The sequence below is a fragment of the Strix aluco genome, chromosome 1, assembly GCF_031877795.1.
Source record: "Strix aluco isolate bStrAlu1 chromosome 1, bStrAlu1.hap1, whole genome shotgun sequence".
NCBI classification, from domain to species: domain Eukaryota; kingdom Metazoa; phylum Chordata; class Aves; order Strigiformes; family Strigidae; genus Strix; species Strix aluco.
This window is the reverse complement of record NC_133931.1, coordinates 157,607,486-157,622,017: the sequence shown is the minus strand read 5'-3', so window position 1 is coordinate 157,622,017 and position 14,532 is coordinate 157,607,486. Positions and strand designations below refer to the sequence as shown.

The 14,532-nt window shown below is 42.1% G+C and overlaps 1 protein-coding gene across 38 annotated transcripts in view; it reads right to left on the bottom strand.

Moving 5' to 3' along the window:
• CLASP2 (cytoplasmic linker associated protein 2) overlaps positions 1-14,267 on the bottom strand; it is a 154,067-nt gene extending 139,800 nt beyond the window's left edge. For 19 of the 38 annotated variants that reach the window (XM_074842069.1, XM_074842124.1, XM_074842222.1 and 16 more), the window contains exons 1-2: positions 13,255-14,265; positions 172-250 (exon numbers count right to left, since the gene is read on the bottom strand). In XM_074842069.1, the coding sequence (XP_074698170.1) occupies positions 172-250; positions 13,255-13,449 (274 nt within the window). In that variant the 5' untranslated portion in view covers positions 13,450-14,265. Of the gene's footprint in view, positions 1-171; positions 251-13,254 lie in introns of all 38 variants that reach the window. The other 19 variants (XM_074841953.1, XM_074842032.1, XM_074841979.1 and 16 more) reach the window with 3 other exon arrangements.
• Positions 14,268-14,532: the final 265 nt, after the last annotated feature.

Sequence of the window (14,532 nt, the reverse complement as noted above, 5' to 3'; positions counted from 1 at the left end):
TTAGTATAAAATTACACAAATTCCAACAGCAGCAATAAGATGCCTACCAATATATCATAATTAGTGCTGAAAGCTTTCAACATGTTCCATTTCAGCTGCTGGGGGGCAGCGGGGGGAGAAAGTGTCTTTTACTTTTTGGTCTTAAGAAAAAGGAAGTTATATTTCACTTACCAGTTCCTATATAGGATTTAAAGCGTCCTGATAGTCTGTTGACAAAGGCACCTAAAACATCTAATCCCAGTAATGCTACCTGTTGAAACAAAAGCATTAGATGTACAAAACAGATCACTAAAGAATTCTTTAGAATATATTTTAAAGAAATTAGACATACATATGCAAGCATGCTGAAAGACTGTATCTAAACGTAAAGATAAATTAAAGTTCCAATTAGAAAGCTGCTAATTCCTTGAAAGCTTTCATTAAGACAAAGTTATCAGAATATGTTTGGAATGGATCAAGTATATTTACATATGCCAGAGCAGTTCAGATTTTTCAGTACTTGTCTTAAAATAGAAAATAAGTATTAGAAATCCAACGTTTTAGCATTTTCAATTACAAATGATTAAAATTCAAATTAATAATTATGAGGACTACGGAGCTGGAAGAAACTTTTTTTTCTTTCTGGACCGTATATTAGGACTGCAGTTCTGTCTCTCATTTTCTTTAAAAGATTACTCTAGAGGTCTAACTCAGTATTAACTGAAAAATCAAAATTCCTTTGAAACAGGTACCAGTAAGGCTTTATGCCTTTCCAACTCTACCAGGTTTCTGAACTACCAAAGAAAAATCAAAACACAATGCCTTAACAACAACAAAAAAAAAGGGGGGGATGCAGTTACCAGACTCAGAAAAAGCAAACAATTGAAAATGCAAAACTGAACCCCCAAACATAAGTACTAATACAGACTGGAAAAAAACCCATGGTTTAAACAGTTTCCCAGATGCTAAGAGCTTACTTCAATCTGGCTACTTAGCTCATCCACTATGGCCGTTACATTGTTTTCCAAACTCCCAGAAGAAAACTACTGAGAGAGGCCTATACCGTCTTCCCTAGCAGTTCAGACCACACCATTTGTCCACCTGCTTGTTAAGCTAGGGAAATTTTATTTCTCTTCATTTGCTCTTGTTCAAAATAATAATAATTTTTTAAAAAAGTATCAAAAAACAAAAGGAAGTTCAAATTATTATTGGGATTGTGAGGAAGTTCCCATCTATGAACAGAAACTAGATGAGAGGACAGTATCCGCTAATACAGAAACAAAAACATGATCAGAAATGATCAGTTAAACTAAATTATTTTAACAAGTCAGAAGACCTTTTTTAGCCCTTAACTACCCTTCATACAGTTCCAAGACTTCACTGTTAATTTCCTATGCTCATTATGAACACCAGAACCTGTATTTTCACATCTTGTAGTTAACTCAATTTGCTGTCCATGAAGGTGCAAATGCCAGCGGAAGGACCTCCTGAAGCTTGGGCATTTGTAACAGTTTTTCTTCCTCTTTACTTTTCCCCATGAAGACATGAGCAGAATTATTCCCCTCTATTAGCTATTTATTTTCACAAAACTTGGAAGCACATTTTCTTGGACGACTCTCTTTCCTTAAGATCCTTATCTGTCACAATTGTCCACACTAGACAACAGGCCAAAAAAAATTTGACTGGAGATGAATGTGAATACACATGGCCCACGCACACAGGATCACAGGAGCCTTGTTTCCACAGGAAACTAGACAAATAAGGTCACCATAAAATCTAGGATCTGAAACAACTGCATAATTAAGCAGATTTTAATAAATTCAGTATTAGGACAATAGATCTCCTTTTAAACAGGAGGTACAAAACTTGATTCCAAGTTAGTATAAGTTACTTGGAAATTTACACAATTTTATTACACACTAAAACAGAGAATAGCAAACGTAAGTGGGTGGCATCACTGGCTCAAATTAATATAGTGCCAACAAATGACTGCATCTACAGTTTAGGATAAGAAAACAGAATACTATAATTGATAACTTACTCAGACAAAAAAAATGTAACTCAGCTTTTATGGTAATGTCAAGGCTTCCCAAAAGCTCTTTCCTTTAATGTTCTTTTCCAGATTGTCAAACTATATGAGACCTGAGACAAAACATCAATCTAAAAAGTAGTGCCTGAAAGAAATTAGAAAATCATTCTGGATATACTTTGTCTTCCTATGTTTCTGTTTCCTGACTACAAGCCCCACCTTAGACTTGTCTTCCAGTGACAATTTTTAAGATACCTTTCCCATGCAAGTATTCTGAGGTTTATGCACAAACCGCGACCTTTCCTTCTGTAAAGGTACTTCCAGAGAGTGTCTCTCTTCTCCACGCATTTGATTACCTTTCTAAAATTTCTTGAGGACTTCTACCATTCTGAACAGCAGCAGTGCAGAGATTTTAAAAAAGTAAAGGACAGATGGCTGTTTTTTACTACAGCTCTACTCTTTACTAATCCCAAAGAAGAGTTCTGAGTAAGATGAAGAGTATTTCTTGATTAATTCCTCCAGTGCTTAGCCTCTAGAGTTTGGGGGGGGGGGGGTTGGTTGATGATTTTTTTTTGCATTTTTTGTTGGGGGGAGAGCATTGTTTGTTTTTAAAGTGTAAAACAATGGCTGTATGGAATATTTGAACCTCTGTATACCTAAGGGTTAGAGGCTTGATAACTACCAGAGAAATGGCTACCATGACTGTTGTTGCCAACAAAGAATCTGACCACTTGTATTTCATTTGCGTAAGAATATTTTATTTTGATCAAAAGCACCCACTGAGATAATGCCTTCATATTTCCTATTTTTTTATCCCTCCCTGTGAATGGGTAAAGTTTAATCACCTCTTATGTTGCAAGTCACATTTATCTTGATTAACCATTCAAGTAGTTGTCAATATGGTGTTGGCTTTTTGTAACTGTCTATCAAAGATTTCCTTAATGAATGCAGTAGGGGTTCTGCTTCAGTAACTAGTGTACGAAAGCCACTTCAGTAAATACTATAAATTTAAATATGCTGATGAGTAGTTTTGCCTTGTAATGTTCTTATGGTATGAAAATACACGGTTGTCATGGTTTAAACCTGGCCAGGAGCTAAACACCACACAGCCGCTCGCTCCCCCTCTCCCACCCTATGGGATGGTGGAGAGAACTGGAGGGGTAAAGTGACTCGTCGGTTGAGATTAAAACAATTTAATAAATAAAATAAACTAAATAATTGTAATAATAGAAAATATAAACGGGTAACGCACAATGTGATTGCTCACCACCTGCCAACCATTGCCCAGTCTGTTCCCAGCTAGCGATCCCAGTGAAGAGAGAATCTCGAAACCTCAATGCCAGAAGGGAGAGTGCGCTTCATGATCCACCCTCACCCATATATTGGGCATGACCTTATATGATACGGAACATCCCTTTGGCCAGTTTGCTTTCTGTTGCTCTGGCCATGCTCCCTCTCAGCTTCTTGTGCACCTGCACACTGGCAGGACATGGGAAGTTGAAAAGTCCTTGATTTCTTAGCAACAACTAAAAATGTCAGTATATTATCAACATTCTTCTCATACCAAATCCCATACTGAATTCAAAACACAGCACTTTCCAGCTACTAAGAAGAAAAAATTAGCTCTATCCCAGCCGAAACCAGAACAGTTCAGACTGCATGGGATGAAATAAAGGTTTCTTACCTTTCTAAGTCAGAGTAAGATATAAGACCAACCCTGGCTTTAAGACATGCAAAAGCAACTAACACTGCTGTGAAATTCTCATCACTTTAACAGCTACTAAACAAGAACCTTTACAGGGGAGAGGTAAGGGAATAGGTTACAGTGGTCTTAAAGGAGCAATCCTCTATTTACAACATGATGGTTATTCTTTAGCTCAAAGTCCTCTATGGTCTTCAACTTTCAAAGAATAACAGGTATAAAATGTCATGGTATCTGCAGAGTGAGAAAGTATGATGTGACCTCAGGCTGGAAGTAATGGGAAACTGCTGTAGCTACAAGATTGGCTCTCACTCCACATTTCAAAAGAAGTGAGCATACCACTACAGAGTATACTACGTAAAGTATGTCCTATTGTTTTTGTAAATCAGTCTTAACATTTCTCTTCTTTGATACACAATGTTCTGAGTTTCAGCATGTCCTGGTAGGTATCATCTGTGCAGTATTCAAGAAGCCCTCTGGAAGGAATCCTTAACAATTGATATGGGGTCACGTGAGCAGCATTACAAAAAAAAAAAAAAAAAAAAGTCACAAGTCGAGGCAGAACTGATTTGCAAGAAAAAGGTTCCAAGCTCTCAGGCACTGTGTGGGACCATCTACCAACACAGGCTCTCCACTAGGTACAGAAAAAACTCTCACCATCATCATGGCTGTTTCCTCACTAACTTCAATGAGGGATGTATTTCTTCTGAGATTAAAATCATTGGATCTGTTTCTTACTCTGCATTCACAAAGCCTTTTGCCTGCTGCCTAGAAAGAGCCTTTGTATGTTGAGACCGATTCATCAGCTCACTATTGTTTGATGCATTTAAACACTGCTTTTGAGGTTCACAGTGGAAAATAAATTTAGGCTTACTTGAGCTGGAGTTGGTTAGTTGTTGAGCAACCCTTTAACAAATCAGTGTTTAGGACTGTCCTTGACTTCTCAGATCACAACAGAATTGACAACCCAATTGAGAAATATTTTATCTGTTCTGGAAAGGACCAGACTCTTTAGTGAAATCAATATGTTCCAACCAAAATGTGATTATGAATGGAGCCAGCAATTAGTAATTAAGCCTATTTCTTGCTCTGCAGCTTGTCCCTTTTCCAGCTCTCCTTCTACATACTCTTGCCAGCACTACCACTGATCTGTGGGCAACTTCCAGGCATCTAAGCCTTTGCTAGGAAAAGAAATACTGTTCTTCAAACCATACCTGGTTAACCATGCATGCTTACTATTATTGTCACTGTGATTCTGTGATTTCCCATCCCTGTGGGGGACATCTAGAGGCAGGATACTGCCAGGAAACCATCTCTAGTTACATACATTGCCAAACAACCTTAATACAAATGTCCTTGGTTTTGGTCATAGGATCTGTGAACTGTGTATGAAAATACGGATTTTGCAGATCACAACCTGCAAACTAGTCATGAGAATCTAATGGGGGAATTATAGGGGTCACTATCTGGAACTCCAAAAGAATGAAGTTAGGGAATTGGACTTCCTGTCACCGTGGGAACAGCTGTGGTATCACTAACAATCAACTGACAAACACAAACAACTACACCTGCAAAAACAAGCATTGTTCCACCATTGCAATGCTGAAACAAGACATACACAAGAACATCATGAGATTTTTTTTCTTATGTATTATCAGCAAAGCCCAAAGGTCTACCTTCTCAGTTCTCAAATTATCTCAAGCACCTTGCAAGTAGCTAAACATGAAACAAAAATATGTATGCATGTGCAGTCTCTTCTGCTTCACTTCTTGAAGTTCTTATTCCTAGTTCTGACTTATCCCCCTGAACATGCTACTTCTCTTCTATTTCACAGGATATTCAATCACTTTTTGCTCCTCTGTTTCCCACTCCAATTCTCTCCAAATCACCCACTTCACTGAGATCTACCCATATCCCATTCCCTCCCTTAACACAAAAGCTTGCACAGATACCAAAACCGCCCCTAGCTCCATTGACAGAAAGAAGCTTCCAGTTTCCTGGGTTGCTTCTTCAGTCCCAGCCAGGTCATCTTCAGACTCCATTCTTCCGTGTACAAGAAAATGCATTGCTGCAATCCTCCCACTCAGCATCAGCTGGGCAGCTGCCTCTGCTGACAGCAGCCAAAACTGCAGTCCCAGCTGCCTCACCTACCACATGTCATCTATACTTTAGATATTTTAGCTGACAAGAAAGCAGTTTCCGTTCTCTTGCTTCTTTCATCTTCAAGGGTACAAGCAACACACCTCCAAAGATGTGTACAACCCTTTTTTTTAAAAAAAAACATGTATCACCTAACTTCATTTTGCAAGGAGAGGGAGGGGTTGCTGGTAATCTAACATAGTCTTCAAGCTCAACAATTTGAGTTACAAGTTCTTTAGAAAATGCAGAGCCTCCTCTATCTGAAAATGCAAGTTTAGTGAGTTCAAAGCAATGTTTTGCAACTATAATTTGGACTACAAAGTAAAATTCTCCTGAGAGCATCAAATCTTTGCTAGTGTTAAAACTACACATCAACTGCATCCCTCACTCTCTCAAAAGGGGTATAGACTACCCAACTTCTTATGATAATCTTCCTTTCATAACCCTTCTGTGATGGCCAACCACAAATCATTTCAGCGTCGCAGTGCTATTAACCACACTACCAGAGGATTACTGAATGAATCACCCATATTTATCCAGAGACTGACGAGTGTAGTTCAACACTGAAAAGGCTTGGTTTCTTCAGAGGTCCTTCTCAACAGGTATAGATCTGGGAGGTCCTTGTTATTTTGACCTCTCCTGTATAGCAGCCAAAACAAGCAAGCATAGAGCTCTCATAAAAATTTTAAAGCTTATAAAAAAAACCCCAAACTGCTTTACTGCCCCTTCCTCATGATGGGAACTATAACATTCCTCCCCCCTACATTAATTCAGAAATATTTAGCCAATTTTGAAGAACACGTTAGTGTAACACTCAAAATTGTTACTGGAAAAATGTTTACAACCTTCTATTATTTCAGAATCTGTCATGATCTTCAAACTGACCTGAGTTCAGACTGAAAGTGTGACCTCCAAATTGTTCTGTATTCTGCGGACAATACACTGATCAGTATTCTAAAATGGGTCACGTACGGCCTCCAGCTTGATCCGTTACGGGAATATCTACAGTTTGCTCCTTATGTACATTAAATGTTCCTCCCTTGACCACTGCCACAAATTTTTCATAGCTGTCGTTCCAAGGACAGTGAGCATACGACCATAGTATGTGATACAGCAACACCTGACATTTTAAGAAATTTTCTTTTTGGGATTGTCTGGCTTAAACTTTATGTGCTGCAGTGGAAAAGTTTGAAGACAAAGCCTCTTTAAAAGCAGAACTCAGTGGGAAGGCAATGAGATGTATGGTATTTCTCTTTGGAATATAGAATTGAAAAAAAAAAGAAGCAAGCTTTTTTTCCCCCCTGAAGAAAACTGCACTTGAAAGCCTTTCTAAGCATGTTGATGGAGCAAAACAAAGAAATACTTTATTTTAGGACTTAGTACTCCCAAAAGAATATCATTCTTTTCATGCCCAAGGTCTCTTATTTTCTTTCCCGTTTCCTCTTATTTAAATTGTATTAAACATACAGTGACTCCCATCCTCTGCTACTTAGTCCTACCCCTGCACCAGCTCTACCATGAGGAGACAAGTATCCATGCAGCTGTAACCCACTTTAGAAAACAAGTCCAACAAATGAACAAGAGAAAGCATTTTCTCAGTCAGATCTCTTCCCTGAGCCCGTTTACTGTGCAGCCTCACAAGCACTCGCATCAGAGCAACGAAGGCACGATGCAACATCACAATTCAGCAGCCAGGGAACAAAACTGCTTACATCAGCAATCCTGCTAAAAACACACACGTGCATCGACTGCAGTGAATTCTATTCCAAAGGATGCACCTCTCCTCTTGTCCACTGCACAGAGCTTGAAAAGGGTCTCTCTTCACACCCAAATCAATCAAACTGCAGTCTAAGAGAGAGCGCCCTGTTCTCCCTCTTGACTTGCAGGCGTATTCAATCTGGTACACTGAAACCTCCTGTAGCATCTGTCAAATCAGCTCGTCGAAACACTGGAAAATTAATTCAACATCAACAAAAACTTAATTGCCTCAAGAACGAGGCAGTGAGAATGCCTGGCCACAGGAGAAGCAGAGCTGCTCTTTCAACAGGGACTACAGTTAGGTTGGATTACAAAAACTGAAACTGCAAAACAACTGAGAACTGCCAATTCCACCTCTGGAGCAGATGCCTGAGAGTTTGAGACTGTATGTTCCACATTTCTAATTAAAGGCTGGACAAAATTAGTTTTAATTAAACTTTAAGTAATTAAAACTTCTTGCAAGTTTCCCTTGTCTTCTGGAAATCTGCTTGATTATTTGGTTAACATTCAATAGTATATTTAACATTCTATGAACATAAATTATACATGAAAAAATACTAATTATTATTCAAGAAAGAATCACATCACTGAGCTTGAAAACTAAAACTGGATTCATATATGGACAGGTCGAACCACATTCTCATTACATAGAAATAAGGGAAGTAGCTCCCATATAGCCAAGATGAAACAAACAACTTGAAAAAAGGAATAATGGAATTCAGCAATGAGGACGAAGTCAAACATTTCTCATCCAAAGACATTTAAATTACCACTATTTGCTAAAAAAGACTAAGGAAATACCACGATCTATACAGTAACCGAAAAATAAAGGTTGAGATGGGTCCTCTTTATTTCCTTTTTCTGTCCTGCAAGTTATAGTCCTACAACTCACTACAGCATTTGCCTTTTGCGTAACATATATTGGCTTGCGTTCAACTTCAGATCCAAAACAACCCACACATTTTGTTCCTAAGGAATGCTACTTAATCACATGCCCCACATCCTGCATTTGTGCATTCAATTATTCTTACTGAAATGTAGGACTTCACATTTTTTATTTCTGAACTTTCCTTTTTTTCAGACCTCAGTACCTCCATTTTGTTCAAATAATTTTAAATTCTAGCTTCCACCTCACACATTTACATGCAGTCAACGAAGTTATAACTGCTGCTTTCTCTTTGCAAGGACTTCAGACAAACGTCCAAACCACTTAACTATTTGCAAAATTACAGTTCAAATCTTCCCTTCCTTTCTGGAAACTGAAAGCTCCTCCTGCTGGCCTTTTGTTGAACTAAAGACAAACCAAAATAAATACTTGCCAAACCAAGGAAATACAAAAATGCAACAACATTACTGGTATTTTAGTATCTTTCAGTATTTGGTGTCGAGACAAACAAAGCTAAGAAAAATCTCACTCTGCAGGAAGCACAGAACAAAAGATAATTCCAAGGATTTGCCTAAAAGAAACAGATTACCCACACTATCAGAAACAGACAGCGTGAAATCTGATCTTTTCTTTGTATGGCAAACAATCTGCTGCTCTGACACAAAACCAGCGATTATTAATTATTTTCTTCCTGCAGTTGAGGAATAAAACAAGATAAAATATTGCCTACAAAGGTAAGAAATCCAAAGATCACCCACAGTTAGAAATATTACTGATTCTCACATAAAATTACCTTGAGAAACTACCAATATTTTAGTTATAGGTTTTTATTACTTCTGATAGATGTGATTTACATAAAGAACTGAAAGGTGGCTTTATCGCTCAAAAAATAAATTTTATGAGGATAACTATTAAATTTTGGTGGGCTTAAAAACCCCCACAACATTCTAACAGCCAAGAGTAGACTTGCAAAGCTCTACTTGAAAAGTAGTCTTTCTCCATCTCACATCTCTTTAGAAGTTCAAAGCAGATTTCCAGATTACGCGAGTCAGACACTGAACAGTTTGAGCCACCAGATGTACAAAGTTAGATAATCCTGTGATTATTTCGAGTGACTATCAAGTACAAAAAAGACATGAGATGCGTTAATTAAAATTCATGTATACATAGATGAGCATTCAAGTTAACCCAGTAAAGCCAGCAAATATCTATCAGTAGTGATACCCCCAGAAAGGGGAATTAATTTACTGCTTGAACTTCACCAGAGAGTCTAAACGCAAACATTAGCACTGTTCCAATCTTCTGGGATTGCCAAATATTTCAGAGTTTGAGGAGAACAAATACCAGCAGAATAATACCATCACCCAACTCATAATATTTTGCACCAAACTTACCTGCTCCTTAAAAAGATCTCAGAATTCACTGCACTTCTTTTTTTTTTTCTCCATGATTCTTCACAGCCTTGGGAAAACAATCATTTGGGGGGAGAAAAAACAAAAACACCCAACCGAAAAACACAACAACAAAGAAAACCAAAACTCTGTGTTGTAGGAGGAGAGAGGTCAGTCCCAACCAATATAAAATAAACAGTACCAGCACAGCAAACAAACAATTTTCTGTTCAGTGAGCAACTACTTCATTCTAATGAGATCCAGAATAAAAACTTAAATTACGCACATCTTCCAGGTACTCCCTGGTGTTGCAAAGTTTTCAACAGTCTTTGGAAGCTAATTTATCACTGGCTGCATAGACATAGTAACCAAAGTCCCCATAATACACCAGCCTTTAGACAGGACTCATCTCTCTCTCTAGGTCACTCCCTGTGTTCTGCAATCAACTTTCACTAGAACTCTGTCCACCTGCAGATGAGTCAACATTCTTAATCCCACCTTTTTGATTTATCAGCAACTCAAACTGGTAATTGCATTTTCCACCTCAATGAGCTAGATGTACTCAGAAATTTTCCTATCTGCTTTCTTAGTTTGGAACCGCCAGATTCTTTACTAAACCACTGTAAATAGCCGCAAAACTTCAGAAAAGCAAAAGCGCTATTTAGATGGCCAAAAATCTTTGAGAAGTTAATTCCACCTTGCTGATAACAAGTCCATACTTGTTTACCGAATACCTATTCCCTTTTTCCCCCCACTCGTTATCAAGTCTGCCGAATCAACCTTCCTATTCCTATTCACTCCAGATCCCTTCCCTTCTGGTTATGGGAGGCAGAAACTTCCTAGCGTGGCATTTCATGGGAAGTTTTCTCTTCTGAGGCATAGCATAGTGTTGAGCCTAGAGCTCTCAGATCTTCTCTTTCAGTATGGTCAGCAGAATGCACTGCATGCAGGAACTGAGTTTTCACACGAAACTAAAGATAGGGCATGCCCAGGGCAAGTCACATTAGTTATTCCCTCATTATCCATACCGGTCACCTACAGTTGAAATAATGTTCCCCCTCAAAACTTCCTCCAGTATTCCCCACTTGTCACTCCAATTCCTCTAGCTCAGCAGTTCTAACAAATAAGCCAGTCGCCAGCCATTATCACTGCTCAATTAAACAGCCACGTCAACAGGGAGGGATTAATTACTTTGGGACTTTGAAGATCCGAAAGACCTTTAGCAAGATACAAGAAGAAGGAGATGACAAGCAGAATTGTCTAAGTGCTCTACATAGCCATTCCTCGGCAGAGGAAAGGGTAACCAACAAATTGTTAAAAATACAGTAATCAAAAATAAAGATTAGTTTTAATATTTTTCTTGAGAATACATTTAAGTCTGTGGTACTCATTACTTCATGGTATATCATTCAGGCCCTGAGTTTAATAACAAACTCAGATGAAACATTTAAACATGTAGCATGCTTGTATAAGATAAAATATGCAAGTAAGATACAAACCACAGTCTTCCAGAATATTTTTGATGTTCCCTTTGAAGCAGCAGATGCTGGCAGTCAGCACCACAGCCAGGAACAATGAACTGATCCCGAGCAAAGCATCCAAGATTTTGTGCTGTTGCAGTTAATATAACGTTTGTAACATGCTTTGAAATAGAATGTTGTTCGTATGAAGAGCCACCAGTAAGTGCACAGAGAGATGAGGTAACAAAAAGATTTTAATTATTATGCAAGATATTTTTAAAACACTCGGAATCTGTAATACTCTTAACCTTGTCTTGCATGACTGAGGCTGGTGGGGAACTGCATATTCCTCATTCACCCTACAGTCCCAACAGCCAAGGCATTCTGTCACCTTACATCAACAGCAAGCAGAGTGTCTTGTGTTATGAAAAATACACCTTGAAAGGCAAATTTCAAGTATTAATGCCCAATTTTGGCAATTTAAAAGGGCAGCAAGAAACTTTTACATTACTCTGTTGAGATAAGTAAGTATCCAGTCCTCTTTACACAAAAGGATATTTAAAGACCTGTCTAGATTTCATAGTAATCAATGTGGATTTTAATGAAGAATTTAAAAGCAAATAAATTACACTTGTCCAACATATGGTATTTTCTCAACCTACCCTGACCTTTAATGACAGATATGCTTCAAAAAAAAAAAAAAAATCATAAGCGCAAATAGAGCTAAGCCTTATTATTTTCAGACTCAAACTTAGAAGCACTACGTGCAAACACAGGCAAATACACAGCACCGTAAAGTAAGCGGGGAAAAAAATATACCCATTTCATTGACATACTGCCCTTACGAGTTACCCCTGCGCCTGCCTCCTGAGTCTAAGCAAATAGAAAAATTTGCCTCACTACACCAAGTTCAAAGGCCCAAAGTCGAAGTCAATCATCCTACAAGGCAAGACAGCGAGATAAGGGAACGAGCGCAGAGGGAAAAGGGCGGATCTCGCCCGGGTAACAGACCCGAGCTCAGCATCGCAGAGCAACACCGCCACCCGACGACGGCAGCGCAGACCTGTCCCACCGACCCACAGGGGAAAAAAAAAACCTAAAAAAATCGCTAATGCGAATACGATTGTCCTTGCTAATAAAACTACGGTGTCAATCGTGGTATCGGCTGACCAACGCCAGAAAAATTTACAAATGTTATCAGAGACGTGTGCAGGAGTAACCACTGGTTTACTCGTTTCCTGCAGCTCGGTCTAAAACGCACCCAAAAAAAAAAAAAAAAGCGAAACGTGAGTCATCATTGGGTTGCTGTAAAGATACTACATAACTTCCCACGTACGGAAAAGTCACCTAAAGACAATATAAACAACTTTAAACTTACAATAGGAACCCCAAGCAGCAAATTACTCATTAAATCGTATGAAGCACACACGGTGTAATACAAACCGGGTGAAACTGCACTCTCTACGGCCTACAGAAAATAATGGCAATCCCATGAAACATTACACCCGAGTACAGAGACCGAGTACAGAGACCATGGAATGGGAGTGGTAATAAAAAAAAGAAAAAAAAAGTCACCACCTATCTTGTTTCAGAGTAAGAAAAAAAATCCGAGTATGTAAAATAATTGCGGGTGGGGGTTTAATATTATGTCCAAAAACGTTCAACCAACCATAAAAGCAAAACCAAAACCCCCGTTACTGCTTCTTTTAGGACAGAGGAATAGAAACAAAGTGGTTTTAACCAACCCCTGCAAAATTCCTGAATTTCCCTTTGTGGGGGAAGGGATAAAAACTGGTATAAACGTAGTTTTATTTCTGCTCGGATCTGATTAAAAAGTAATCCGGAGAGCTGTACCTCCCTACCATGATGAATCATGGTCTTCCTGCACCAAGCCCCGCCGACCAGCCTACCTTAAAATTACTCGAGTTGACCCACGCTGTTAATTCGTCGATCACTTTGTCAAGGCGTTGCTGGTCCTGCTCCACATCGGGGGACCTCGCCGGGTCGCCCAGGTACTCCAGCAGCTCCTGGCCGACCTGCATCCTGCGGCCCACGTCCTTCTGCTGCACCTGGTCGCAGAAATAATCCATGCCGGCAGGCTCCATCCTCGGCCGCTGCGGAAAAGTTTTTTCGGAAGCGAGCCGACCGGCTTCAGGGTCGGGAGCGCGGCCAGGGCAGGGGGAGGGCAAGGCCCGGCGAGGCGGCGATCCCCGGCAGGGCCGCTGCCCTCATGAAGCCGCCCCTCGCCCTCTCCGCCCCGGCTCCGCGCCCGGCGCCTCCATGCGCACACGCAGCGCACGCCGCCGCCGGGGGCACGGGCGGCTTCCTCCGGCCTCCGCCTCCCCGAGCCCGCCCGCAAGGGGAAGCCTGAAGGAGGATGGGGAAGCCGGGGGGGGGGCGCACGCAGGGCCTGGGGGCCGCGGCGGGAGCCGCCTCCTCGGGCTCGGGGCTTTCCAGGCGCCTCCGCGTCGTCCCGGGGGGGTTCCCGGGCGGGCTCCCTGCCCGCCGCCCCTCCTCTTCCCCCGCTGAGGGGAGGGAAACGGGCGAGCGGGAACAAGCGTCAAAGCTCGCCCCGCGGGGCGCAGGGGGCTCGCGGGCACCTCAGCGCAGGGCGGGCGGCCGTGTGGGCTCAGGGGACCCCCGCGGGAGCGGCCGCCGCCGCCCGCTCTCTCCTCCCGCCCGCAGGCGCCGAGGAGCGATCCCCGGGCCGCCTCTCAGAGCCGCGGGCACCAGCCCGTCCTCCCACGAAGGCAGCAGCGGCCAGGCCGGGGCGGGCCTCTCATGCTCCCCACGCCGCGGCCTCCGGCCCCTCCCGCTCCGCCCGCGGGGCAGCTCCGAAACTTCGCCCCAGCCGCCCTCAGCGCCGCTCGCTCCCCGTTCCCCGCCGCGGGCCGGAGCGCGCGAGCCCCCACGCAGCCTCTCGCGCTGCCGCCGCGCCCGGCCGCGGCCCTGGCCCCGCCCCCGTCCCGTGGAAGTTGCGTCCCGTCCGTCTGTCCCCGTGTCCCCCCGCCCCCGCCGCGAGACGCCGCGGCCGGCGCCAGCTAGACTGGGCGTGGCGCGCGACGGCCCGGCCCCGCCCCCGCCGCCTTTCCCCCGCCTCCCGCCGGCGCCGAGCGCGCGCCCGCCCCGCCCCGCCCCGCCCCTGCGGCGTAGCCCGCCCCGCCCCGCCCCGCCCCGCCGGCCCCCTG